This window comes from Pseudophryne corroboree, chromosome 1, assembly GCF_028390025.1.
Source record: "Pseudophryne corroboree isolate aPseCor3 chromosome 1, aPseCor3.hap2, whole genome shotgun sequence".
In the NCBI taxonomy this organism is placed as follows: Eukaryota; Metazoa; Chordata; class Amphibia; order Anura; family Myobatrachidae; genus Pseudophryne; species Pseudophryne corroboree.
This window is the reverse complement of record NC_086444.1, coordinates 176,420,911-176,448,613: the sequence shown is the minus strand read 5'-3', so window position 1 is coordinate 176,448,613 and position 27,703 is coordinate 176,420,911. Positions and strand designations below refer to the sequence as shown.

The following is a 27,703-nucleotide window of genomic DNA, read 5'->3' as shown; positions in this document are numbered from 1 at the left end:
GTATTTTGCCCACCCCTACTCTAGGGTCATTAGAATGGTATCCTTATCTAGGGTGTCAAGTTCCGTAGATAAGGAATCTGTCCATGCTGCGATAGCACTACACACCCAGGCCGATGCCATAGCCGGTCTAACGATAGTACCGGAATGTGTGTAAATGTGCTTCATGGTAACCTCCTGCTTACGATCAGCAGGATCCTTGAGGGAAGCTGTATCCTGAGAAGGCAGAGCCACCTTCTTGGATAAGCGTGTCAGCGCCTTGTCTACCTTCGGCGAAGATTCCCATCGTATCCTGTCCTTTTGTGGAAAGGGATATGCCATAAGAATCCTTTTGGGAACTTGTAGTCTCCTATCTGGAGATTCCCAAGCCTTTTCGCACAAGTCGCTTAGTTCAAATGAGGACGGAAAAGTGACCTCAGGCTTTTTCCCTTTATACATGTGTACCCTCGTGTCAGGGACAGGGGGTTCCTCAGTGATATGCAAAACCTCTTTAATGGCAATAATCATGTAACGAATACCTTTCGCCACCTTTGGCTGTAATTTTGCATCCTCATAGTCGACACTAGAGTCAGTATCTGTGTCGGTATCTGTGTCAGTGATCTGGGATATGGTGCGTTTTTGAGACCCCGAAGGTCCTGGTGCCACAGGGACAGGCATGGTTGACTACCTGACTGATCCCTAGCTTCAGCCTTGTCTAATCGTTTATGCAGTAAATTTACATTTGCATTCAAGACATTCCACATATCCACCCAGTCCGGTGTCGGCGTTGCCGACGGCGACCTGACCATCATGCACTCCCCCTCCTCCTTAGGTGAGTCTTCCTCGTCAAACATGTCGACACACACGTACCGACACACTTCACACACACAGGGAATCTCTTTTCTGAAGACAGGTTCCCCCTGAGGCCCTTTGGAGAGACAGAGAGAGAGTATGCCAGCACACACCCCAGCACTATATGTCCCTGGAGAAAAACACAGAATGTTTACCCAGTAGCGCTGCTGTAGTGTATAAACGCCAATAATGCGCCCCCCCTCTACTTTAAAATCCCCTTTTACCGTGTGTCAAGCAGGGGAGAGTCCGGGGAGCTTCCTCTCAGCGGTGCTGTGTAGAGAAAATGGCGCTGGTGAGTGCTGAGGGTGAAGCCCCGCCCCCTCGGCGGCGGGCTTCTATCCCGCTCAAACTTATAAAAAAATGGCGGGGGCTCTTTTATATACATGTGCAGTGCCCACCTGTACATGTATATACACTTTTACCATAGGAGAGGTGTTTTATTGCTGCCCAGGGCGCCCCCCCTGCGCCCTGCACCCTTACAGTGACCGGAGTATGTGAGGTGTAGCGGTGCAATGACGCACAGCTGCAGTGCTGTGCGTTACCTCTGTGAAGCACCGAAGGCTTCTGCCGCCTGAGACGTCTTCTGTCTTCGTTTCTTCTGGCTCTGTGAGGAGAACGGCGGCGCGGCTCTGGGGTGAACGCTCAGGACGAACCTGTGTACATTCCCTCTGGAGCTAATGGTGTCCAGTAGCCGAGGAAGCAGAGCCTAACATTTAAGTAGGTCTGCTCCTCTCTCTTCAGTCCCTCGATGCTGGGAGCCTGTTGCCAGCAGTGCTCCCTGAAAAAGAGAAAAAATCCTAACAAAAATGCTTTCTAAGCAGGAAACTCAGGAGAGCTCCCTGCAGTGCACCCATTCTCCTCTGGGCACAGTCTAAAACTGAGGTCTGGAGGAGGGGCATAGAGGGAGGAGCCAGTGCACACCCAGAATCCTAAAGTCTTTCTTAAAGTGCCCTATCTCCTGCGGAGCCCGTCTATTCCCCATGGTCCTTACGGAGTCCCCAGCATCCTCTAGGACGTTAGAGAAATAAACATTTTTAAAAAAATCTGTATTTTTTTCTAAGGGTGCATGGCCACGCCTCCTGTGATTAGGCCATGCCCCCTGAAAAGTACCTGGTGCCAGCCAGGCTCTCTACTGCCCTGGCAGGGAGGCATGCCATGCTCCTGTGAGTGGGTGCTTCTCATGTGCTAGACATGTGGCCATGCCCCCAGCATGCTGTGGTCACACACCCTCCAGGGGGACGCAGGGGCCCAGAGAAAGTTGTCGTGCCAGGTCCCAAGATTTCTCTTGCAACCTTGTTGATATGAATACATCATTTATGGTATACAACCTTTTGGGACCATTTAGAGGGGTGGCAGATTGGATTGGATCTGCTCCCCGTATGCATATGCTGTAATTGAATAATTCTGAAAAATAACTTATTCTTTTGCACTTTAAATATTTTTGTAGACATTTATACTTGTATCATTTCCATATCACATAGTTTCCCAGTGAATAGATAAGCTGCACTTTCATAGGTTGCATACATTTTATAAAACCTGGCAGCTGTGTTTGGCCTGTCCAGACTAACATACATCATCCAGTTAAATCCGCAATATACTGTAGAAGGCCTCACTGTTCTGTGTGAGAAGCTATAAATGTACAATCCTCATTTACAGCCAATATTGTGGACACAGAGCACACTTCCATTATATAATCTCCTCCCAACCCATGATATTCTCACTGTGTCTGCTGTGACATGGTAACATGGCCATACACTGAAAGCTAATCCAACCAATGGGGACGATTTACAACTGTCATGAACGATTATCGCTCAATGTATAGGCATGAGTGATAATCAGCAAACACTGAAAATACAAGCTTTTGATTAGATTTTCAAGCATGTTCCATCTCTCAACACGTTGTTAAGCTGATATTGTTTAAGTCTTACCAGTGTTTGGTAAATACTGATAGTCTGGGGACAATCGCTAAGAGCTGTACTCAGTTTATAGTTAATGGTATATTAATTACCGGGAAATACGCATACTTGCTTATTAATTAATGAGTCACATGCACCTGATCTGATCGTATAAGTGAGCTATGTGTTCAGGTGACAGCTGCACTTACCTCTACGAATGCTCCGTCGTAGCTTGTTACACAGGTCAATGCGTGGATTTTCTGAATTTTCATCAGTGGCTCCTGGACTTTGCTCTGGTGAAGAGAGTCCTTTGCTGAGATCCAGAGGTACTTTACTGGTGGAAGGAGGCGGTGAGGTGGCTGGGCTGAATATGGACGTTGGGCTGCTTGCACTGGATGATGTGGACAAGTCTAAAGCTCCTATCCTTGAGTTAAATGGGGAGTTCAGAGACAATTTTCTAGCTCTAACGGGTGACGATGTCCTGGACAGAGACAATGGGGGTGGAGAGGAAAACTTGCGGCAGAGATGTGGTGATTTCCCATCACTCAGATTTTGGCTTGAAGCAAAAAACAATTCGAGAGACCTAAAGATCCAAGAAATAATTAAATGTTCATCGATATATATCCTGTGTGACCTGCATTTTGTTTTGTACGGATTACTGGAGCAATTTAAAAACAGTAAGTAAAAGAGGTTTTAGAAGTGGATGCAGCTAGGCAAGGACTAGCCAACTGCAATATCAGAGAATCCCCAAGCCGATGTTGGTCTACAGCAGAGGTTCTCCAACACAGTCCTCAAGGCAACCCCCAACGGTCCAGGTTTTAGGCATAGTTGGCTCAGCACAGATGGTTAAATCAAATTGATTGAGGTGCTAATTAAATCACCTGTGACTAAGCATGCATAAACTTAAATCCTGGACCACTGGGGTGCCTTGAGCATCGTGTTTGAGAACCTCTGGTCTATATAGTATATTTAAATTATGTTTTCACCTGAAACTAAAACTTACATTTGGGTGGATTTGAATTTCCCTTACCTGCACTACCCCAATGTGAAAGGTTCTGCGGTGCATAGAAAATCCCAAAGTCGAATGTTCACTCCTGCTGGGGTGGGCATTGGTTTGAAACTGATAGCAATCTAAAAAAATCCTGCCTGAGCAGATCTGTAACCAGCACTGCTCATCCCAGTGGCTCCGAGAATCAGAGGAAAGTATGCAACTGGTATTTTCTTGTGTAACTTACCTCCTATTTCCATGCAAAACTGAACTTTTACTTTTTGCTCTCTAATATTAGTAAATCATTAACCAACTATCTCTATACAGTGGATAGGGATGGCCATAGAACAGCGTTGATTCAAAATCATGGTTCATGTCCGATATTAAATGTTTTTGCCATCGATGGGGAGAAGCAAATGGTATAGGAGCGTTGGATAGTTTTTTTCTACCAGTGCATGGACACTGAGCATAACACTGCCCCAACACCCTCTAAGCCCCGCCCCCAGGCAGTGATTGGCCTGCAGGCCAATCAGTGCGAACAGGGATGGCCATTGATGGTCTACCATAGCATAATTTGTTACCATCAATGGCCACTCATAGCTTCATAGTAGTATCTCCCATGATCTTCTGCACACAGATGGACATCCCTAACAGTGGGACAGGAACGTATAACTTGTTATTGACAGGTGGCTGTATTGAGAGATACTACTAATTTGTGGAGAAAGCAATAAATCTTATTTAGGCATGTAAACTACATGTCTGGGTAAGGCTGTAGGGCAGGGTACTATGTAAACCAGGGGCAAATGCAAGATTTCTAGATGGGGAGGTTCAAATAGAAAGCAAGTGTAGCCAGCCCATGAAGGGGAGATAATGAAAACTGAACAAGTTAAAGTCTGCATTTCAGATAGTGCCGTGTATGTAATACCTCAGACATATACAGGGCAGGCAATCACAGCCCTTAGATGTGGCGGCTCTGAATGCTTTTTTTTTCCAAAAGTGGGCACCATTCCAAAATACAAGTCCCTTGCTCTGAGGAGTATTGGTGCAAGTCTGCGAGTCTGGGCAAGTGGCAGAAGAATCTAACACCGGCACTAAACATGTATATTAGTTGGTCTCCTTATACACTGGCTTGAGTATGTAAGACAGTAATAATTAACATGACAGACAGTCTATAGTATAGGTGGTAGGGGAGAGAGTCTACAAAAATAACTTTCTGTATCAAACATATTTATCTCATATAAGGAACTGTGGCAGGAGAGGTACTTTACCACCTGGAAGCTACTCACAGGGTCCTGGGGGCAGGTGGGAAATGTGGCTGGACCGGGTTCCCATCCATTTGGCCCAGACCAGGTCTTATAGGCTTCTTAGCCCAAGAAGCTGCTTCATCAGCCAGCACCTGGCTGCTGGGTTTAAAGCAGAGTCTCTCCCATGAGTCAGGGCTCCTGACAGCAGTTAGTGCCCAGATGATAGGTCTGCTAGGGACAGTGGGATCCGGAAGACTAGTGTCAGGATGCCGGGGCCTGAAGGGTTCCTTATTAAGTAAAAGGGAGTGAGGCAGGACCTAACCTCCCTGGTTGTTTATACTAGAGACAGTAATCTTTGTTTTATGTATATCTTTGTGTTTGGAGCAACCTGAATAATAGGTATTTGTTGTTTCTGCACAAGCCTGGAGTCGGTTGCTGGTGGAATTTTTGTAGCAGAGCACATTCTAGCAAGCCTCCTGTTACAGAACATAAGTAAGTAAACATTCTCCTAACTCACGTTATGATGCCTGTCTCTTCTTGCTGGCAGCTGCTCTCTGGTCTGCTTGGTATGGTGCACTGATTGAGCACTCAATTCCATACACACATCAAACATGATAGAAGAAGATGCTGCTCCTACATTCAGTTCCTAATACTGAATGTTGTGGCAGCAGCTCTAATAAAATGGTACTATATACTACTGCTATTGTGATAAGCATTTGCTTAGGTAAATCCCCCGCACCCCCCCACCCAGTCACAGTAAGACCCAGTACAATGTGATACAGGTACAGGAATGAGCCCATAATGCCGTGACAGAAAAATGACAGTAGTCATTCCTGTCCTGCTTCCTGTTTTGTAGCAAAAAAATGACCTTCATGCAAACCACAGTAGGATATGATGCATTCTTATAAAATGTGTGTGCTACATGAAAAACAGCACATTGTCTCTTATATTTGTATTTACTGTGGTGTCCTTCATTATCCCACTCTGACTCTTCACACTGCCTCCAAATATTCATACCAGTAATGAATGAAATAAAGTAAATCACTGAATGAATGATAAAATGAGCCATACTGTGTACGAACTGTAAGCGTTACCTGACTGGAATGGATGTGAAAGGTCTCTTGTAAATATCAGCCAGTTTATCCAGCACTACAAAGGCCGTGGTAAATATCCTGTAAGTATGCAGGAAGGTGTTGAGAAAATCAATGCTGAGGAAGCGCAGGTCAGTCAGCCTCTCCAAGAGACGCTCCACGCTGGCATAGCGGATCTGCGGTACTTTGCAGGAGTTCAGGGTTTTGCTGAAGCATATATCTACATCATCTTTGTGCAGTCTGGCATCAGATCTGAAATATCAATAACACAAAATGCCTGTCACATAAATAGATGTGAAGGAAAAGATGATAAATTATGCTTTTACCACAGCAGACAACGAGAAATATACATGTACTGAAAGCCTGATCTCTCAGCCAAGTGGCAGATACGGCAATGAATACAAGTCACCGTACAGTACCATTAATAAGAATGAAGTGTTCCCTGCCCAAAGATCATTTTACTGAAAGGGTCATATAACGTACAGACGGCGGAGCTAATGCAGAGCTGACATACACCCTGACTGCGGAGCGTATCTTACATGCTTCTGCAGTGCACACGCTCTGGAGCTGAGCATATGTAAATACCGGCAGAGTCAAATGCATATTAATTGCATCTACACTGACTAATCAGGAGGGGAAATGCAGCGTTCTAATGTACACAAAGTCAAAGTGAGAGCGTGTGAAAGGAACTGTGGTCCATGCAGAGTTGGAAGTAAATGATATATGCCTGTTTGAAGGCTAAAGGGCCCTACACATTTAACGATCCGCCGCCGAGCTGCCCAACGGCAGATACGGCCGACGGGCGACCCGGGGGCGGGGAGGCAGTGACGGGGGGAGTGAAGTTCCTTCACTCCCCCCCGTCACCCGGCTCCATAGAAGTGCAGGCAAATATGGACGAGATCGTCCATATTGGCCTGCATGCACAGCCGACGGGGCACCAGCGATGAACGAGCGCGGGGCCGTGCATCGTTCATCGCTTGTGCCTCCACACTGAAAGATATAAATGGAATCTCGTTCATTAATTCATGGTTCCGGTTGGGCTTGACCCAAAACCTTTTGTTGCTGGAACTTTTTCCCATTGTAGTTGCTTTGGAGCTGTGGGGTGAGCGAGTCAGAGACTGGCACGTGGTCTTCTGGTGTGACAATCTGGGTGTGGGCCAGGCGATCAACAGGCAGCGATCATCCTCGCTTCCAGTTCTTCGGTTGTTGCTTCACTTGGTCTTGTGCTGCTTGTGTCTTAAATGTACACTTCGTTGTGCGGCACGTCCCAGGAGTAGACAATGGCATTGCCGACGCGCTTTCTAGGCGACAGTGGGATAGGTTTCGCGCATTGGCTGTCAGGTTATATGGCAGTAATAACTGCTTTGGCAAGACAGTCGGTGGCTCCAGTACGCTGGGAGGTATTTATTGCGCACAGACGGAACGAAGATAAGCCTTATTTTAGTTTACTGTTGGACTTTATCTGGCGTCTGTATGTTGCTGGGAAGTCGCGCGCTGTTGTCGGGCAGATGCTTGCAGGAATCTCCTTTTTTCTGTGTTTGCATGGTAGACATGATTTCACTAAAAGTTTTTTAGTGAGTTGTTTTCTGCGGGGCTGGGGACGTGATGCTCCAGTCTCAGGGGATAGCAGGCGTCCTATATCGGTTACAATGCTGGGTAGTTTAATGGATGTATTACCATCCGTTTGCGGATCTCATCACGAGGTGTTGCTTTTCCGGCTCGCCTTTACGATGGGTTTTCACGGAGCCTTTCGGATCAGCGAGTTGATGGTACCCTCCAAGTCAGCAGTCTCACCGTTGCTTAAGTCCCAGGTGCTGCTGGCGGACACATTCGTATGCAAACCAAGGTGGTCTAAGACAGATCAGCTGGGGCACGGGCGTTGGGTTGCCTTACCTGCCTGCCCTAACACCAGCATCTGCCCTGTAACATTGGCCCATGTGTACTGTGGCTCGAGGCCTCGTTGTGGCGGAGCGTGGCTCATGCACCTCGATGGGTCCCCGTTGACAGTTTACTAATTCCGGTGGGTTTTTAGGAAGTGCCTCCTTGCGTTGGGATTGTCGCCATCAATATATGGCATGCATTCCTTTCACATTGGGCCTGCGACAACAGCTGTGTCACTGGGTTTCTCAGAGGCTGAGATTAAATCGCTTGGTCCCTGGAAATCCAGTGCCTATAAAGGTCAGATAATGTTTCCTGTTTCGGGCCGGCCTTTACCATTGGTTTGGCTAAAGTTAAATTTTACGCATTCATCTTTTTCTTGTTTTGAGTTTTGTTCCATATTCAGTCCACTCACGGGGCAACGGGAGGGAGGGCGGGCGGTCGAGTCGGGGTGGAGGTGCCTGCGCTTTGGCCGCATGGAATTTTCTGTGTCATCTGCGAGGGTAGCCTTGGCTCTGTCTTGTTTCCCTGTCTTCTTATTTTTCCTCGACTGGACTCGACCTGTAGACCTTTTTGGCCACTCGTCACCGTTTGATCGGTGAGGGTCCCGTTGGATTTTGCCCTGCTTTTCTCCTGAGAACCCGGGGGGTGCTATTGGCTTGTGCCTTCCGTGGCAGGTTTTTCAGGTTTTCACTTCGGGACAGGTCGTTCCCCTTCTCTTCCCTCCCCTGGTCCACCCTTCCCGTACGTTGTCGATTAGTTCGGTTGCGTTTGAGTTACATTATTAACCTATTGTATTTGTTTGTTTTCAGGAGTGTCACTCGACTTGCGCCCTATATGGATCTTGGGCCACTCAATTGTTTATTGGGCGGCTAGGTCACCTCTGTCCAGGGACTCAGCTTCTGTTACCGTTTTACAATGGGTTAGATCCTGCTGGGCAGGTGTGTGGCGGGAAAGAACAGCAGTTACATTGGCTATTGTGCTACTGTTTGGAGGGGCACTCTTTGCCCAATACTTTGTATACTCTTGCCCTCCTTACCGGGGGTCACTGGGCTTGACTGTCTGGCCGTCCCTATTAAGATGCATTGGAGAGAGAGTTGGAGACTCAGCATTTATTGGCGTAGCCAATGAGATAAAGTCATGTCGTGAATATTCGTAGCGGCAATAAATCGTAATGTCACTGATGATCTGGCCGTTCTTTCTTATTGCCACTATACTTAGTTCTATTATTATAAATAAATAACGGTTGACAGATTTTAATGGTATTTCAGTGGTCTGTGTAGTTATTTCTAGATAAGTTAAGTTAGTTGATATTTAGTTGGTAAGGTTATCGTGTAATGATGTCATGCAGTCCGGCATCGGCCGATAGAAAGTTTACTTGCAATATTTTATTCCCAACGTCATCATTTGGAAGAACAATACCACCAATGGTGACAGGTCATCTGGCTGCTAAATATCTGTATCATAATAACAAGCATACCTCTTATAAAATGTTGCTAGGATGAAATTCTCCTAGATTGGTAGCTTGGTAGCCCAGTCACTAATACATTTACTACTGGTACTTAACTACAGGATTTTCCCTCTCGCTAGTTCACCCCACTTGTGAACAAATCTTAATTGGGTTTAGTTTCTTACCTAATCATGTGTGGGACTTTAACTTTAGAGTTCTCCTCAAAAACATTGCTCATCAAGCCATTGCACCGAATATTCTCAATACACTGTAAAAAAAAGAAATAGAAAGTTAGTCCAATGGCTTACAATCAAAACTTTATATGTGCGGTCAATCAATATGTGAAGAACATACAGTATAAACCAACTTTTCTGTCCATCGGAAACCAAGGAGCTTATTAGCCAACTTATTCTAACAAGGCAATTAATTGGGCCCAATAACTTTATTTGACAACCACCGTGATTTCCCCTTGTTATCCTGATGTGACATGCACTTTTCTCTTCTCCTCTTACTAACTTCCTTATCTGCAAGGTACTTTTTCCTATCTTATATGTTTTGGAGAGATGGGAGTTGGACCATCCTTCTACAATAGCTGGAATACCCTGCATGGGAAGATGAGAGGAGAAATAAAAACCTTATCGCTGGCAAGGGGAATTACAGAGCTTTCATGACTCTTCTATTACCGGACACTGTGGCTTGCAGTTATTCTAGGGCATAACTGATGTGAATTGTAAATCCCGAATATATTAAAAATCAGTTGCGAGCTTGGATGCAGGTATGGGATTCTTCGCCGATTTATATTTTCCTCGCATTTGATAAAAACACCCAAGTGAAAATATAGACACTATTTTTAATTATATATATATATATAATGATGTGTAATCTTGAGCTGAGTAACACATATACAATAACTGGAGTGTTTAACTATGTATGCCCAGAATACTCTCATTCCTTTGCCCGCAGGTTGCAATTTTAGGAGGGTGGTGCTTCTCTAACTAAGCAGACAAAGGGTTAAAAGTAACAGCGTTATTATTTCTAAAGCAGCAATCATTTGCAAGGCAAAATCAGGCTGGTTTTGCCTTGTAAATGATTGCCACTTTAAAAATACAGCCATTCTCGGATGAAATCACGGACCTCCGGCAACTCAGACCCTCTTACATTTACCCCAAAAACTGAGTGACAGCTACTTGCTCTGCAGAATGCATTGTGTCTATGAATGGAGTTATAATGATAGCCAGGGCAAGTCACAGTAAGTTAAAAAAAAACCCACTGCATTCTTAGCTTTTTATGTATGAAATGTCATCGGGATACCGGGCCTAATTCATGTTTGTATACATGTTTAATCGCAAGTGCGGTTTATTTGCCTACGGAATTGCAAACGTTAGCAAGTGAAGCTGCTGCCGTTAAACGGAAAGAGATGCCCACCGAAGCGATGGTAGCTGCGTACACATTTGCAGCCCACATGCAAAGACGAGGAAAATCAGGTCTAAGGGTTGACCAATGGCTACGCAGACTGGTCGCAGCAGTAGTGATGATCACAGCTGAATGCAGATGTACACCCCGAAAACAACCGTAACACGCCTGTGCTTTTGCCGCCACTCCCCATAAAACCCCCCAAACAGCCCCTTCCTGTCACTCACTGTGCAGCTAAGTCCTCACTGTATATGTGATCGCAAAAGGTCCCTTGGCGTGTGCGGGCTGCGATCGCGACACATGTGCAGTCTGCTGATAATCGCTCCAATGCGTGAACATTGGCCACTGCATACAAAATATGAATTAGGCCCACTGCCCTAATATGTGACAAGAGCTTATTTAGGTAGGACAATGACCCTCATCACCATGTGTGCACTTTTACTGTCAAACTAAAAATGCTTTGTGTCCCTTCTATTCCGAGACAGTACTACCAGATCTGTGCAATCTGGCTCTGCACTGCTTGTGGGCAATGGGGGTCATTCCGAACCGTTCGCACGCAGCGATTCATCGAACGGGTCGGAACTGCACATGCGCGGCGGCTGCATTGCGCACACGCGTCTTTACCTGGCAACAGCAGCGACCAGAATAAAGAAAAAAGTGATCGCTAGAGCGATCGCAAGAAGATTGACGGTGGGGAGCGTTCCGAGGCGTCTACTCACCGTTTTCCGGGCATGGAGATCCGAACGCAGGCGTGTCCAGGCGTTTGAAGGGCGGATGTCTGACGTCAAATCTGGGACCTTCATCGCTGGATCGATCGTACAGGGTAAGTAACTGTAGGGCTAGTCTACTTCTGCACAAAACTTTTTTTAGCATAGCAGGGCTGCACAAGCGATCGCAGCCCTGCTATGCTAAAATACACTCTTCCATAGGCGGCGTCTAGTTGATTGCACGAGCAGCAAAAAGTTAAAACGTGCGATCAACTCGGCATGACCTCCAATATACAAACATCTATGGGCTGCAGCTAACGTTATAGTTTCAAAAACATTGGTGGTTTTGTCGATAATGCAAACAATAGACTACTTTTTGTTTTACTTTAAAAAGACAGACATATATTTGATGTTTTCTCTAATAAAAAACAAAAATAATAGTAATAATAATAATAAGCCATGCAATCAATACTAAGTAATTGCCTAATATAAAACCTTAGTTTATAGATAAAAGTATAAATGAAATGCTTAAAACGGCACATTAAAAAATGTGTCCGTCCACACTTTATTACCATTGTGGCATTTTTTGGCACTGACGTGACAGCACTTAACAAAAACAATTTTGTGGACAGTTATTTGGTTGCATATGACTTGTACTGGAGCACGCTTAATACTACGGAGTATAAATGAAGTATTTAATCCATTTCAGTGTATTGAAGGATTTCAATCCAATCACCATTCTTTATTTGCCAGGTCAATTAGTTGAACTGAATAGATTATGATAATTACCTGACTGATATCACTGGTCCAAGCTGCTTTTTCTTGACGCGAAGGAGCCAACAGAACCACAGTGAAAGGTGTAGCATCTACGGATTCCACCACAATCTTAAAATCCAGGTGACCGAACACATATCCAGACCCCTTTGCTTGAGAGAGTAAAACTATCATTACAACTCACAGGAAATAACCTAAATTACAAGGAAGCACAAATAAAAAACAATAGTTTAAAAATATCACACTCAGCTTTATAATATGTAGATGTTCTTGCAGTAGGGTTTTGGGAACCACAATATAACTTTGATGTTATTATTAGTATGGGGATATGGGTGGTCATTCGGAGTTGTTCGCTAGCTGCATTCGTTCGCTGTGCAACGATGAGGCAAAAAAACAGCATTTCTACGCATGCGTATGCAGCGCAATGCGCGGCGTACTATTACAATGAACGATGTAGTTTTACACAGGGTCTAGCAATGCTTTTCAGTCACACAGGAAGCCGCATTTTGTGCAAAACAAGACCAGCCCTGTAGTTACTTATCCTGTGCGATGATTCCAGCGACGGTGGTCCCGGAATTGACATCAGATACCCGCCCTGCAACCGCCTGGACACGCCTGCGTTTTCCCTACCACTCCCAGAAAACGGTCAGTTGACACCCATAAACGCCCTCTTACTGTCAATCTCCTTGCGATCGGCTGTGAGAATGGATTTGTCGCTAGAAGCATTGCACAGCAACGATGCTGTCTGTACCCGTACGACGCATGTGCGCATTGCGGTGCATACACAGTTTTGCCATTTATTACCTGATCGCTGCACTGCGAAAATCGACAGCGTGCGATCAACTCGGAATGACCCCCTATGGGTAGAAGGTGATGCAGTCAATTTTCCGACTGTCGGGATCCCAGTGGTCAGAATAACAATGCCGTAATCCCGACATCCGGCAATGCCACCAGCCGGAATCCCGTTGCAGCAGGGCTATTCCCACTCGTGGGTGTCCACAACACCCATGGAGTGGAAATATATCCTGTGGTGAGCGCAGTGAACCACCGAGCCCGCAGCGTGGTGAGCTCAGCGAGCCCGCAAGGGGACTATTAACGCTCGCCCTGCTGCCGGCATTCTGGCACCTGGGATGCCGCTGTCGGGATATGGACAGCCGGCATCACGTCCGCCAGTAAAGCATACTGAATCCGGTAGAAGAACCATGTAAAAGGCTGTATATCGCCTTCTGCTTGCATTAGTGCTAAGGAGCGATATGGTATGACATGTCAATATTCAGAATGTCAACATTATCAACACAGTAATGTCGACATGGCCTGAATGTCAACATGTTCAGTAAGTCAACATTTGACAGGCCGACATTCGCTATGTCGAATCGGTTGTAATCTGACCTGCTCATTAACTCGAAATTATGAATGTCAACAGTCATAATGTCGCCAGGTCTATCCTAGCCTAACCCTAACTGCAGTCTACCATAATTTCATAATGTTGACATTTTTAATATGTCGACATTTTGTCACTGTCGACACGTTAAACAATGACATTATGAACCCATCAACATAATGAACTAAAACAATAGCATCCACATTTTGACTGTTGATTTTCAGACCACATCTCCTAAGTAGAGTGTTAAACACAATGAAAGGTGCAGCAACTTATGGGCCCTACACACTGGGCGAGAATACTAAAAGATATGAACGATCCCGTTCATTAATGAACTAGATAGCGTTCATATCTTTCAGTGTGGAGGCTCCAGCGATGAATGATGCGCGGCCCCGCGCTCGTTCATCGCTGGTGCCCGTCGCTTGTGCTTGCAGGCCAATATGGACGATATCGGCCATATTTGCCTGCAGTGCTTTGGAGCCGAGTGACGGGGGGAGTGAAAAAACTTCACTCCCCCCGTCACTGCCCCCCGGCCGCCAGGTCGCCCGTATCCGCCGTCGGGCAGCTGTAGGGCCCATTAGTTCCAATTTACAGACAGCAGATTCAATGTTATTAAAGATGAAACAGTAGGAACTGCAGGAACTATTCTAGCTTGTGCCAGGGGAGGTGTGTAGGACCCATAATGTAGCAAACTTCAACTGTCCCCATTAAGCCCATAAATTTACGGAACTACGGGGGTAATTCAGATCTGATAGCTGGGCTGCGTTTCTTGCTGTCCTGCGATCAGATAGTCGCCGCCTACAGGGGGAGTGTATTTTCTCTGTGCAAGTGTACATTCCTATGTGTTAGCAGAGCTGCTAAAAATCAGTTTGTGCAGTCTCTGCGCAGCCCAGGACTTACTCCTCCAGTGCGATTGAATCCTTCTATCGGCCGGAGCCGACGTCAGACACCCTCCCTCAAAACGCTTGGACACGCCTGCGTTTTTCCGGACACTCCCTGTAAACGGTCAGTTGCCACCCACAAACGGCCACTTCCTGTCAATCACCTTGTGAACACCCGTGCAAATGGATCCTTCACACCATCCCGTCGCTGACCGGCGATGCCTGTTGTAGCTGTCCGACGCGCCTGCACATTGCGGTGCATACCCATGTGCAGTCAGGTCCTGATCGCCCGCTGTGCAAAAACGCACAGCAGCGATCAGATCTTAATGACCCCTTACATCCCAAAGTGAAACAACCCAATTTCCCAAATGTATGATATTAGGGGTATGATATAGCATCCATCTAAGGAAGCAATGTATAATTGCCAGACATGGCGCATTTGGTCATCCAAATGAAACTTATGTTCCCTCTGAGGTACCGGCATTTCAAGGAAAGGTGAGTGCAATACATTTGTTGTACATAAGAGAGTACAATCCTCCCAAATTACAGAGCTCATACAAATCCAGCTCTAACACAATAAGCAATATATTTAGGACAGGGGTTGGTGTTTGGGTGTTCTACTGGTATAGACACAACATCCGACTGCTTCATATTATAATTCAAATATGTTCCGCTTTATGTAAAAAGCTGAGAAGAATAATGGCATTGAGAAAGGGCAGAATTTATTAAAGTGATAAAGATCTGATCAAGTTCAATGTCGGACTAATGCTGGGCTACAGTACTGTAATATTATTATATTACTTATGAAAAATTGTTAAGGGCTACAAGCTCAAGGCAAAGACATTGAAAATTACTTGAGGTGACTGCTGGAGAAATGGTCTCTCCCCCCTCACAACAGGTGTAGTATTGTATGCCGGCAGCCGCGCTCCCGGCGACCAACATACCGGCGCCGGAATCCTGTCCGCCGGCATACCGACAGCGCGGCGAGCGCAAATGAGCCCCTTGCGGGGCTACGCGCGCCAAGCTATCTATGCTCCCTCCAGGGGGGTCGTGGACCCCCAAGACGGAGAAAAAGTGGCGGTATGCCGGCTGTCGGGATTCCGGCGCCAGTAAACTGTGCGCAGGGATCCCGACAGCCGGCAAACTGAAGACCACCCCTCACAACTATGCAGGAACCATCTATATGTGAAACACTCTTTGCACTAAGAACTTATGGAAAACAGGCTGAGTAACCATTTAATAGACACCTTCTTCCTCACAAATAGTTAGTGAGAGGTGCATAAATAACAAAAGAAAGCACTAAAATCTTAGGGAGAAAAATATGACTACAACATGGAGAGAGGCACCTAAAGGCCCTGATTTTGAATCGCTATAACATAGGGAGAGGCACATAAAGGGTCTGATTCTGAATTGTTACAACATGGAGAGAGGCACATAAAGGGCCTATTTCTGTATCACTACAACATGGGAAGAGGCATATAGAGGGGGCCTGATTCGGAATCGCTACAACATGGGGAGTGGCACATAAAGGGCCTGATTCTGAATCGCTACAAAACGGGCAGAGGCACATAGAGTTCCTGATTCTGAATTGTTACAACATGGAGAGAGGCACATAGAGGGCCTGATTCTGAACCGCTACAACATGGGGAGAGGTACACAGAGGGCCTGATTCTGAATCGTTACAACATGGAAAGAGGCACATAAAAAGCCTGATTCTGAATCGCTACATGGGCAGAGGCACAGAGTTCCTGATTCTGAATCGTTACAACATGGAGAGAGGCACATAGAGGGCCTGATTCTGAATCGTTACAACATGGAAAGAGGCACTTAAAAAGCCTGATTCTGAATCGCTACATGGGCAGAGGCACAGAGTTCCTGATTCTGAATCGTTACAACATGGAGAGAGGCACATAGAGGGCCTGATTCTGAATCGCTACAACATGGGGAGAAGCACATAGAGGTCCCGATTTTGAATTGTTACAACATGGAAAGAGGCACATAAAAATCCTGATTCTGAATCGCTACAAAATGGGGAGAGGCACATAAAGGTCTTCTAAAGACACACCATTTGGTATAACAGCATCTACGGATGCTGCAATTGGGTGTCTCAGTCCCTGCACATGTTAATGCACTGATATACACCAGGGAGGGGCTTTGTAACGGCATTTGCATAAATCTGCAGACGTGAGATCGGCAAAAGCCACTGACATGGACGCGACTGCATCCAACTCAGAATCAGCTCCAAAGCAACTCTTGGCTCTACAGCTGCCCAGAGGAGACTGAAACACTGCCCCTGGTGGCCAAATGATCAGAAAATGCAGAAATGCCTGTTGCATTTAAATGAACCATCTCTCGGGCCATTGGTAGTCAACATTTTCCGTTTAGGTGCCAGATATTACAGTACATCATATACAAACATTTCCAAAACTAACAAATGGGTACTGAAAAATGTTAGTGCTTACCCTGTCTTTCCTTTTTTAAAGCTAGTGTGCTCAGGTTAGGCTGGTAACTTGTAGTCTTGAGATGAAGACATACAGAATTTTGTAATGTTATTTGACCGTGAGCAGGTCTACAGGGGGATACACATGGAGAGATCCGTGCTTAACTGCTTAGAAATCAGGCACGGATCTCTCCGTGTGTATGCCCCATAGCGATAGTGATGCACGCCCCCGCGCGTCGCTATCGCCGGTACTAGATTGGCACAATCTAGTAGATCGCTCACTTCACTGCTGTGTGAAGTGAGCGCCACCCCCCCTCCCCCTCGCTCAGCACACATCGCGCTGAGCGGGGGCGGAGATGTGTGCTACATCACTCAGCACACAACCCTCTGTGTGTACGGGCCTTAACTGTGAAAGGGTTCACTCACCAGAGGCTCCGGCTTTGCTGGATATGTAGGCCATGCTTGGGTTCTCCTGTTTGGAGAAGGTCCAGTGTCCTGAAAAGGTGTGGAGGAGCAAAGCGTGTAGCAGGACATGGACTGGCATAGCGGGTGCCGCTCAAAGCATCCTTGAGTGCCAACTTGTGGCACTAGTGCTAAGGGTTGACCACTCCTGCCTCAGGCATTGTATCATGTTGTTTGTTAAATAAGAAAACTGATAACATTATTTTAACTTAGGAAAGGATTATTAAAAAAAGTTGCAGACATATTATCAATTAATCTTGTTTCTTGTTTTTCCATTCAGATGAAAGAGAGACCATAACACAAGTAACTCGTGCTGTGCAACTAATGAAGTGGCAGTGATAGATACAGAATCAGACCGGGGGCCTGTCACTGTCTCCCTTATCATCATTTGCACTACACAGGAGACAAAGCCACATGTGGCGGTCAGACAAGTGCCGGGTTTCCATGCTGTAAAGTCATGAAGAAAGCCACAATTACAGAGAATGCAAAAGTTTACCAGTTAGGATAGAAGGAACTGGAAAGTTTAGGGGGTTCCCAGGTAAATGCAGGAATCCGATTCAAATGGAAAAACAAAGGGGCTAATTCAGGTTGGATCGCAAATCAGCGATCCAATCATAATTATTACAATCGCCCCACGGGTGCATGCGCAGCGCCCATCCTGTGCATGCGCCCGCACTTTCTGATTGTCAGGCAGAGGCGGTTGCGGGACGGCAATGCTACGTTTTCAGGGCGGAGATGGAGCATTGCGCAGGTGGTGTGGTGCGGGGGGTGCGGCTCGAACGAAGGCGTGATCACGGCGGCTGCATGATGTCACATGCTGCGCCGGCAGGAGGCTTCCTCTAATTCTGCTAACAAGCAGAAATTGCGGTGCGATTGCAATTTCTGCTTGTTGAAGGGGAGGGGGGGGGGGGGGGGGGGAGGTGGCGGTGAGCATGATGGTCGGCCCCCAGCATGCGATATAAGGGATTGCAAATTCTGGTAATAAGCAGAATTTGCAATCCTTACTGAATCAGGCCCAAATAGTAAAAACTAGATTTCATGCTGCAGGACGTGGCATTTTATAGATCCGGGTTTATTGAGCCCCTTTTGGGGAATGCTACTGGGTTAGAGGATTAGTACAAAGCCACATTTGCCTGCCGCAATAATGTCCTGCTCTTTACACAATGTAGAAGGTGGTGGTTATTAACCAACAGCTATATATTTAGCTCTGCCAATGGAATAAAACCCTTATGTCAAATCACTCCTACAACTTGTTTAAGATTTCAATAAGGCTCAAGCAGGATGTTTCTGGAGAAAACTCTTAAGAGTTCAAAAGAATAAAAGCTTGATTATCAAGTAATAATAGGACGGACTTTTAAGGTACATTCTTACACTTTCTGCAATCTGCATTATCACTTGTGCCTGTAATCCACAAATATTTTAACACATACCAAAGATATACTCCCACAAAAGTGCCGACCTTTCAGTAAAATAGTGATGGCTATGTTAAACCATCCCATGCTTTCAGGTCTACACATACAAAAGTGAAATATGAAGCTCTATGATATAATCGTACTAAATGTCTGTCTACAGTATGACCAGTGGAGCCAAATGTGCACGCCACCCAGTTGACAACTCCCTCCAACTCACCTCTGCTCAGATACCCCACATTCTCCTTGTTCATTCTATATTACACCCACACCATTCTATTCCTCTGAACAACACTACTGTACCGAATAATGTCTCCTCGATCCTGCCCCATACCAATCCTCACTGCCAGGTCTCACCCCCCAAATTCCAAAATACCCACATACACTCAGAACCCAGCCAACCTTATCCCTATCTCCCCTGTCCCCTCCCTTCCGTTCTCCTGTGCACTCTGGAATGCTAGATCAATCTGCAACAAGCTGCCAACTATCCACGACCTCTTCATTTCCCACTCTTTTCACCTTCTCGCCATCACTGAAACCTGGCTCTCCTCCTCTGACACCACCTCCCCTGCATCCCTCTCCTATGGAGGCCTCTCCTTCACCCACACGGTCAGACCTGATGGCCGCCAGGGTGGAGGCGTGGGCATCCTTCTCTCCCCCAACTGCACCTTTCGTGTCATCCCACCTGAGCTTTCCCTCTCCTTCTCCACCTTCGAGGTCCACACTATCCGCCTCTTCTACCCCATTCACCTCCTTGTGGCAGTGATCTACCACCCCCCTGGCCACTGCTTACCTTTCCTTGACAACTTTGCTGCCTGGCTTCCCCACTTTCTCTCCTCCGACCTCCCCTCTGTCATCCTTGGTGACTTTAACATCCCTATTGACATCACTAATGCTGGTTCCACTAATCTTCTCGCCCTTTCCAACTCCTTTGGACTTTCTCATTGGACCTCCACCCCTACTCACAATCTCGGCCACTCCCTCGACCTTGTCTTCACCCACCGATGTGATCTCTCTGATTTCTCCAACTCTTCCTTCCCTCTCTCTGACCACCATCTTTCTTTCACCCTCTCATCCTCCTTCCTCCTCTCCACGCCCAGACCCACCACCACCAGACGTAATCTCGGGTCTCTCAACCCCACTTTCATGTCTTCCCTCGAGACTTTCCTCTCTCCCCTTTCCACTATGACTTGTCCCAAAAGGCAGCCTCCTTCTATAACTCTTCCCTAACCACTGCCCTTGACTCTGTGGCCGCCCTCTCCTCTGTCCCCCTCCGCCGCTCCAAACCCCAACCCTGGCACACCAAACTAACACGTTTTTTACAAAAATGCTCAAGCTCTGCTGAACGTTCCTGGAAGAAATCTCACTCTCTGCCGGACTTCCTCCATTTCAAGTTTATTCTCTCCTCCTACAGCTCTGCTCTTTCCCTCGCCAAGCAATCCTTTTTCCAAGCGCTCATCTCTTCTCAGTCCTCCTGTCCACGCCGTCTTTTTGAAACTTTCAACACTCTCCTTTGCCCCCCTCCTCCTCCCCTCCCATCCTCCCTCACTGCCACTGATTTTGCCTCCTTCTTCATCTCCAAAATTGAGGACATCCAACACGACATCTCCTGCCGTCACCCCTCTGCTACCCCCCTGCCCCTCTATCCCTCCCCTACATCTATCCCACCCTGTCCTCCTTCCGTCCCACTTCAAAAAAGGAAGTCCACTCCCTCATCTTATCCTCCCCCCCCCCCCTCCACCTGGACCCCCTTCCCTCCCGTCTTCTCCGCTCCCTCTCCCCAACTGCCTGCTCCCACCTTGCTCACCTCTTTAACCTGTCCCTCTCTACCGGCATCTTCCCCTCGCCATTCAAATATGCTCTGGACTCTCCTATTCTCAAAAAACCCAACCTCGACCCCTCATCACCCACTAACTACCACCCCATCTCTCTTCTCCCTTTCGCCTCCAAATTACTTGAACGACTGGTCTATAGCCGTCTCACAAGCCACCTCTCTGACAACTCCATCCTCGATCCACTACAATCTGGCTTTCGCCCACTCCACTCAACTGAGACTGCCTTGGTGAAAGTCACCAATGACCTGCTTTCGGACAAATCCAGGGGCCACTTCTTTCTGCTCATCCTTCTGGAACTCTCTGCTGCCTTTGACACTGTAGATCATCCTCTCCTCCTGCGCACACTCCAAAACGCTGGCCTCTCTAGCACTGTCCTTGACTGGATTTCTTCTTACCTCAGTAACCGCTCCTTCTCTGTGTCTGCCTCCAGCACCACCTCACACCCTTCCATCCTTCCTGTTGGTGTCCCTCAGTGTTCTGTCCTTGGACCCCTTCTGTTCTCCCTGTACACCTCTTCCCTGGGTGCGCGCATTAACTCCTTTGGCCTTCAATACCATCTCTATGCTGATGACACACAACTCTACCTCTCCTCTCCTGATCTGTCCCCCTCTGTCCTCTCCCTGGTTTCCAGCTGCCTCTCCGCAATCTCCTCCAGGATGTCTGAGCGCTCTCTGAAGCTCAACATGGACAAAACTGAACTCATCATCTTCCCCCCATCCAGAGCAACACCCCCAACCAATATCTCTATCATTGTTGACAACACCATCATCTCCCCCGTTCCCCAACTCCGCTGCTTGGGTGTTACTCTTGACTCCTCCCTCTCCTTTGCACCCCACATCCAAGCTCTGGCACAATCCTGTCGTTTCCAGCTACACAACACTGCTCGTATCAGGCCATCTCTCTCCCAGAGTGCAACTAAACTCATCATCCACTCACTGGTCATCTCACGACTTGACTACTGCAATGTTCTACTCACTGGCCTCGCTTGCTCCCATCTTGCTCCCCTCCAATCTGTCCTAAACTCTGCAGCTAGGCTTAGTTTCCTCTCCCGCCGCACCACATCTGCCACTCCCCTTCGCCAAAATCTACACTGGCTCCCATTCCCCTACAGAATCCTCTTCAAACTCCTCACCCTCACATACAAGGCCATCTCTAATTCCACTGCTCCCTACATCTCCAACCTCCTTCATACTCCCTCCCGCCCCCTACGGTCGACCAATGACCGTCGCCTCTCCACCGCCCTGGTCACTGCTTCCCATGCTCGTGTTCAAGACTATGCCCGTGCTGCACCCCTTCAGTGGAACGCACGCCCCCGCTCCATTAGACTCTCCCCGACCTTGCAAAGCTTCAAACGGGCACTAAAAACCCACCTATTCATCAAAGCATACCCTCCCGATGCATAACCCAGTCCTGAAGCCGAGCCTCCACCCACTGCCTCATGCCGTGAACATCTCAGCTTTGCTTGCATACTGCTATCAGGCTAACTCACGCTTGCCTGCACCTCTTGTCATCTGTCTGTCGCCCCTCCCCACTAGATTGTCAGCTCTTCAGAGCAGGGCCATCTTTCCTCTTGTTATCTAAGCCCTCGTCTCGACACATTTCACTTGCAGCTCTCCCCTACTCAAAGACCATCTTTACCCTGCTGGTAAAGGCTGATCTCCATCTATGGCCACCAGCCTCTAGTAGTACGATGATCACTCCCTCAATACTTACATCTTAGCTGTATTATGTCTTGAGAATGTGTGGTGCTCTATGTTACCTGTACTCTATTTCTGTTATTTATTTACTGTAATAATAAGAATTTACTTACCGATAATTCTATTTCTCATAGTCCGTAGTGGATGCTGGGAACTCCGTAAGGACCATGGGGATTAGCGGCTCCGCAGGAGACTGGGCACAAAAGTAAAAGCTTTAGGACTACCTGGTGTGCACTGGCTCCTCCCCCTATGACCCTCCTCCAAGCCTCAGTTAGGATACTGTGCCCGGACGAGCGTACACAATAAGGAAGGATTTTGAATCCCGGGTAAGACTCATACCAGCCACACCAATCACACCGTACAACTTGTGATCTGAACCCAGTTAACAGCATGATAACAGAGGAGCCTCTGAAAAGATGGCTCACAACAATAATAACCCGATTTTTGTAACAATAACTATGTACAAGTATTGCAGACAATCCGCACTTGGGATGGGCGCCCAGCATCCACTACGGACTATGAGAAATAGAATTATCGGTAAGTAAATTCTTATTTTCTCTGACGTCCTAGTGGATGCTGGGAACTCCGTAAGGACCATGGGGATTATACCAAAGCTCCCAAACGGGCGGGAGAGTGCGGATGACTCTGCAGCACCGAATGAGAGAACTCCAGGTCCTCCTCAGCCAGGGTATCAAATTTGTAGAATTTAGCAAACGTGTTTGCCCCTGACCAAGTAGCTGCTCGGCAAAGTTGTAAAGCCGAGACCCCTCGGGCAGCCGCCCAAGATGAGCCCACCTTCCTTGTGGAATGGGCTTTTACAGATTTAGGCTGTGGCAGGCCTGCCACAGAATGTGCAAGCTGAATTGTACTACAAATCCAACGAGCAATAGTCTGCTTAGAAGCAGGAGCACCCAGCTTATTGGGTGCATACAGGATAAACAGCGAGTCAGATTTCCTGACTCCAGCCGTCCTGGAAACATATATTTTCAGGGCCCTGACTACGTCCAGCAACTTGGAGTCCTCCAAGTCCCTAGTAGCCGCAGGCACCACAATAGGCTGGTTCAAGTGAAATGCTGAAACCACCTTAGGGAGAAATTGAGGACGAGTCCTCAATTCTGCCCTGTCCGTATGAAAAATTAGGTAAGGGCTTTTATAGGATAAAGCCGCCAATTCTGAGACACGCCTGGCTGAAGCCAGGGCTAACAACATTACCACTTTCCAAGTGAGATATTTTAAGTCCACAGTGGAGAGTGGTTCAAACCAATGTGATTTTAGGAACCCCAAAACTACATTGAGATCCCAAGGTGCCACTGGAGGCACAAAAGGAGGCTGTATATGCAGTACCCCCTTGACAAACGTCTGAACTTCAGGAACTGAAGCCAGTTCTTTCTGGAAGAAAATCGACAGGGCCGAAATTTGAACCTTAATGGACCCTAATTTGAGGCCCATAGACAGTCCTGTTTGCAGGAAATGTAGGAAACGACCCAGTTGAAATTCCTCTGTAGGGGCCTTCCTGGCCTCGCACCACGCAACATATTTACGCCAAATCCGGTGATAATGTTGCACGGTCACATCCTTCCTGGCTTTGATCAGGGTAGGGATGACTTCATCCGGAATGCCTTTTTCCTTCAGGATCCGGCGTTCAACCGCCATGCCGTCAAACGCAGCCGCGGTAAGTCTTGGAACAGACAGGGTCCCTGCTGAAGCAGGTCCTTTCTTAGAGGTAGAGGCCACGGGTCCTCTGTGAGCATCTCTTGAAGTTCCGGGTACCAAGTCCTTCTTGGCCAATCCGGAGCCATGAGTATAGTCCTTACTCCTCTCCTTCTTATGATCCTCAGTACCTTGGGTATGAGAGGCAGAGGAGGGAACACATACACTGACTGGTACACCCACGGTGTTACCAGAGCGTCCACAGCTATTGCCTGAGGGTCCCTTGACCTGGCGCAATACCTGTCCAGTTTTTTGTTGAGGCGGGACGCCATCATGTCCACCTTTGGTTTTTCCCAACGGTTCACAATCATGTGGAAGACTTCTGGGTGAAGTCCCCACTCCCCCGGATGGAGGTCGTGTCTGCTGAGGAAGTCTGCTTCCCAGTTGTCCACTCCCGGAATGAACACTGCTGACAGTGCTATCACATGATTTTCCGCCCAGCGAAGAATCCTTGCAACTTCTGTCATTGCCCTCCTGCTTCTTGTGCCGCCCTGTCTGTTTACGTGGGCGACTGCCGTGATGTTGTCTGACTGGATCAGCACCGGCTGACCTTGAAGCAGAGGTCTTGCTAGGCTTAGAGCATTGTAGATGGCCCTTAGCTCCAGGATATTTATGTGGAGTGATGTCTCCGGGCTTGACCACAAGCCCTGGAAATTTCGTCCCTGTGTGACTGCTCCCCAGCCTCTCAGGCTGGCATCCGTGGTCACCAGGACCCAGTCCTGAATGCCGAATCTGCGGCCCTCTAGAAGATGAGCACTCTGCAACCACCACAGGAGAGACACCCTTGTCCTTGGTGACAAGATTATCCGCTGATGCATCTGAAGATGCGACCCGGACCATTTGTCTAGCAGATCCCACTGGAAGGTTCTTGCGTGGAATCTGCCGAATGGGATTGCTTCGTAAGAAGCCACCATCTTTCCCAGGACCCTTGTGCATTGATGCACTGAGACTTGGCCTGGTTTTAGGAGATTTCTGACTAGTTCGGATAACTCCCTGGCTTTCTCCTCCGGGAGAAACACCTTTTTCTGGACTGTGTCCAGGATCATCCCTAGGAATAGGAGTCGGGTAGTCGGGATCAGCTGAGATTTTGGAATATTGAGAATCCAACCGTGCTGGCGCAGCACTATCTGAGATAGTGCTACCCCGACTTCCAACTGTTCCTATCATCATTTCGGCCATTACCTTGGTAAAGACCCGGGGTGCCGTGGACAATCCAAACGGCAGCGTCTGAAACTGATAGTGACAGTTCTGTACCACAAACCTGAGGTACCCTTGGTGAGAAGGGCAAATTGGGACATGTAGGTAAGCATCTTTGATGTCCAGAGACACCATATAGTCCCCGTCTTCCAGGTTTGCAATCACTGCTCTGAGTGACTCCATCTTGAATTTGAACCTTTGTATGTAAGTGTTCAAGGATTTTAGGTTTAAAATTGGTCTCACCGAGCCGTCCGGCTTCGGTACCACAAATAGTGTGGAATAGTACCCCTTTCCCTGTTGTAGGAGGGGTACCTTGATTATCACCTGCTGGGAATACAGCTTGTGAATGGCATCCAATACTGCCTCCCTGTCTGAGGGAGACGTCGGTAAAGCAGACTTTAGAAAACGGCGAGGGGGAGACGTCTCGAATTCCAATTTGTACCCCTGAGATACCACTTGAAGGATCCAGGGGTCCACTTGCGAGTGAGCCCACTGTGCACTGAACTTCTTGAGACGGGCCCCCACCGTGTCTGCTTGTAAAGCCCCAGCGTCATGCTGAGGACTTTGCGGAGGCGGGGGAGGGCTTTTGTTCCTGGGAACTGGCTGTTCGTTGCAGCCTTTTTCCTCTCCCTCTGCCACGGGGCATAAATGAGGCACCTTTTGCCCGCTTGCCCTTATGGGGCCGAAAGGACTGCGCCTGATAATACGGCGTCTTCTTAGGTTGAGAAGCTACCTGGGGTAAAAATGTGGATTTTCCAGCAGTTGCCGTGGCTACCAGGTCTGATAGACCTACCCCAAATAACTCCTCTCCCTTATAAGGCAATACTTCCATGTGCCTTTTAGAATCCGCATCACCTGACCACTGCCGCGTCCATAAACCTCTTCTAGCAGAAATGGACAGCGCGCTAACTCTTGATGCCAGTCGGCAAATATCCCTCTGTGCATCACGCATATATAGAAATGTATCCTTCAAATGCTCTATAGTCAGTAATATACTGTCCCTATCTAGGGTATCAATATTTTCAGTCAGGGAATCCGACCACGCCAGGCCCGCACTGCACATCCAGGCTGAGGCGATTGCTGGTCGCAGTATAACACCCGTGTGAGAGTATATAGATTTTAGGATATTCTCCAGCTTTCTATCGGCAGGTTCCTTTAGGGCGGCCGTATCAGGAGAGGGTAGTGCTACCTGTTTTGACAAACGTGTGAGCGCTTTATCCACCCTAGGGGGTGTTTCCCAACGTGCCCTGTCCTCTGGCGGGAAAGGGTACGATGCCAATAACCTTTTAGGAATTATCAGTTTTTTATCGGGGGAAACCCACGCCTCATCACACACTTCATTTAATTCCTCGGATACAGGAAAAACTACAGGCAGTTTTTTCTCACCAAACATAATACCCTTTTTAGTGGTACTTGTATTATCAGATATATGCAATACATTTTTAATTGCTTCAATCATGTAACGTGTGGCCCTAGTGGAAGTCACGTTTGTCTCATCATCGTCGACACTGGAGTCAGTATCCGTGTCTGTGTCTGCCATTTGAGGTAACGGGCGTTTTAAAGCCCCTGATGGCGTTTGAGACCCTTGGACAGGCACAAGCTGAGTAGCCGGCTGTCTCATGTCGTCAACTGTCTGTCGTAACGAGCTGACACTGTCACGCAATTCCTTCCATAAGCTCATCCACTCAGGTGTCGACTCCCCAGGGGGTGACAACTGTATAATAGGCAATTGCTCCGCCTCCATCTCATTTTCCTCCTCAAACATGTCGACACAATCGTACCGACACACCGCACACACACAGGGAATGCTCTGATAGAGGACAGGACCCCACTAGCCCTTTGGGGAGACAGAGGGAGAGTATGCCAGCACACACCAGAGCGCTATATATAAACAGGAATACCACTATAAAATGTGTTTTTCCCTTTATAGCTGCTGTTAGTATCAAAACTGCGCCAAATTAGTGCCCCCCCTCTCTTTTTTACCCTTTTCTGTAGTGCAGGACTGCAGGGGAGAGTCAGGGAGACGTCCTTCCAGCGGAGCTGTGATGGAAAATGGCGCCTGTGTGCTGAGGAGATAGGCTCCGCCCCCTTCTCGGCGGCCTTTTCTCCCGCTTTTTTGTAAGTTCTGGCAGGGGTTAAAATACATCCATATAGCCCTGGGGGTTATATGTGGTGTATTTATGCCAGCCAAGGTGTTTTACATTGCTGCTCAGGGCGCCCCCCACTAGCGCCCTGCACCCTCAGTGACCGGAGTGTGAAGTGTGCCTGAGTAACAATGGCGCACAGCTGCAGTGCTGTGCGCTACCTTGTTGAAGACTGATGTCTTCTGCCGCCGATTTTTCCGGACCTCTTCTTGCTTCTGGCTCTGTAAGGGGGCCGGCGGCGCGGCTCTGGGACCGAGCTCCGAGGCTGGGCCTGTGTTC

At 47.7% G+C, this 27,703-nt stretch overlaps 1 protein-coding gene across 3 annotated transcripts in view; it reads right to left on the bottom strand.

Annotated features, from left to right (window-relative positions):
* RASGRF2 (Ras protein specific guanine nucleotide releasing factor 2) overlaps positions 1 to 27,703 on the bottom strand; it is a 664,746-nt gene that overhangs the window by 155,192 nt on the left and 481,851 nt on the right. For all 3 annotated transcript variants that reach the window (XM_063963919.1, XM_063963920.1, XM_063963921.1), the window contains exons 12-15: positions 12,284 to 12,420; positions 9,560 to 9,642; positions 6,050 to 6,298; positions 2,933 to 3,306 (exon numbers count right to left, since the gene is read on the bottom strand). In XM_063963919.1, the coding sequence (XP_063819989.1) occupies positions 2,933 to 3,306; positions 6,050 to 6,298; positions 9,560 to 9,642; positions 12,284 to 12,420 (843 nt within the window). The remainder of the gene's footprint in view (positions 1 to 2,932; positions 3,307 to 6,049; positions 6,299 to 9,559; positions 9,643 to 12,283; positions 12,421 to 27,703) is intronic.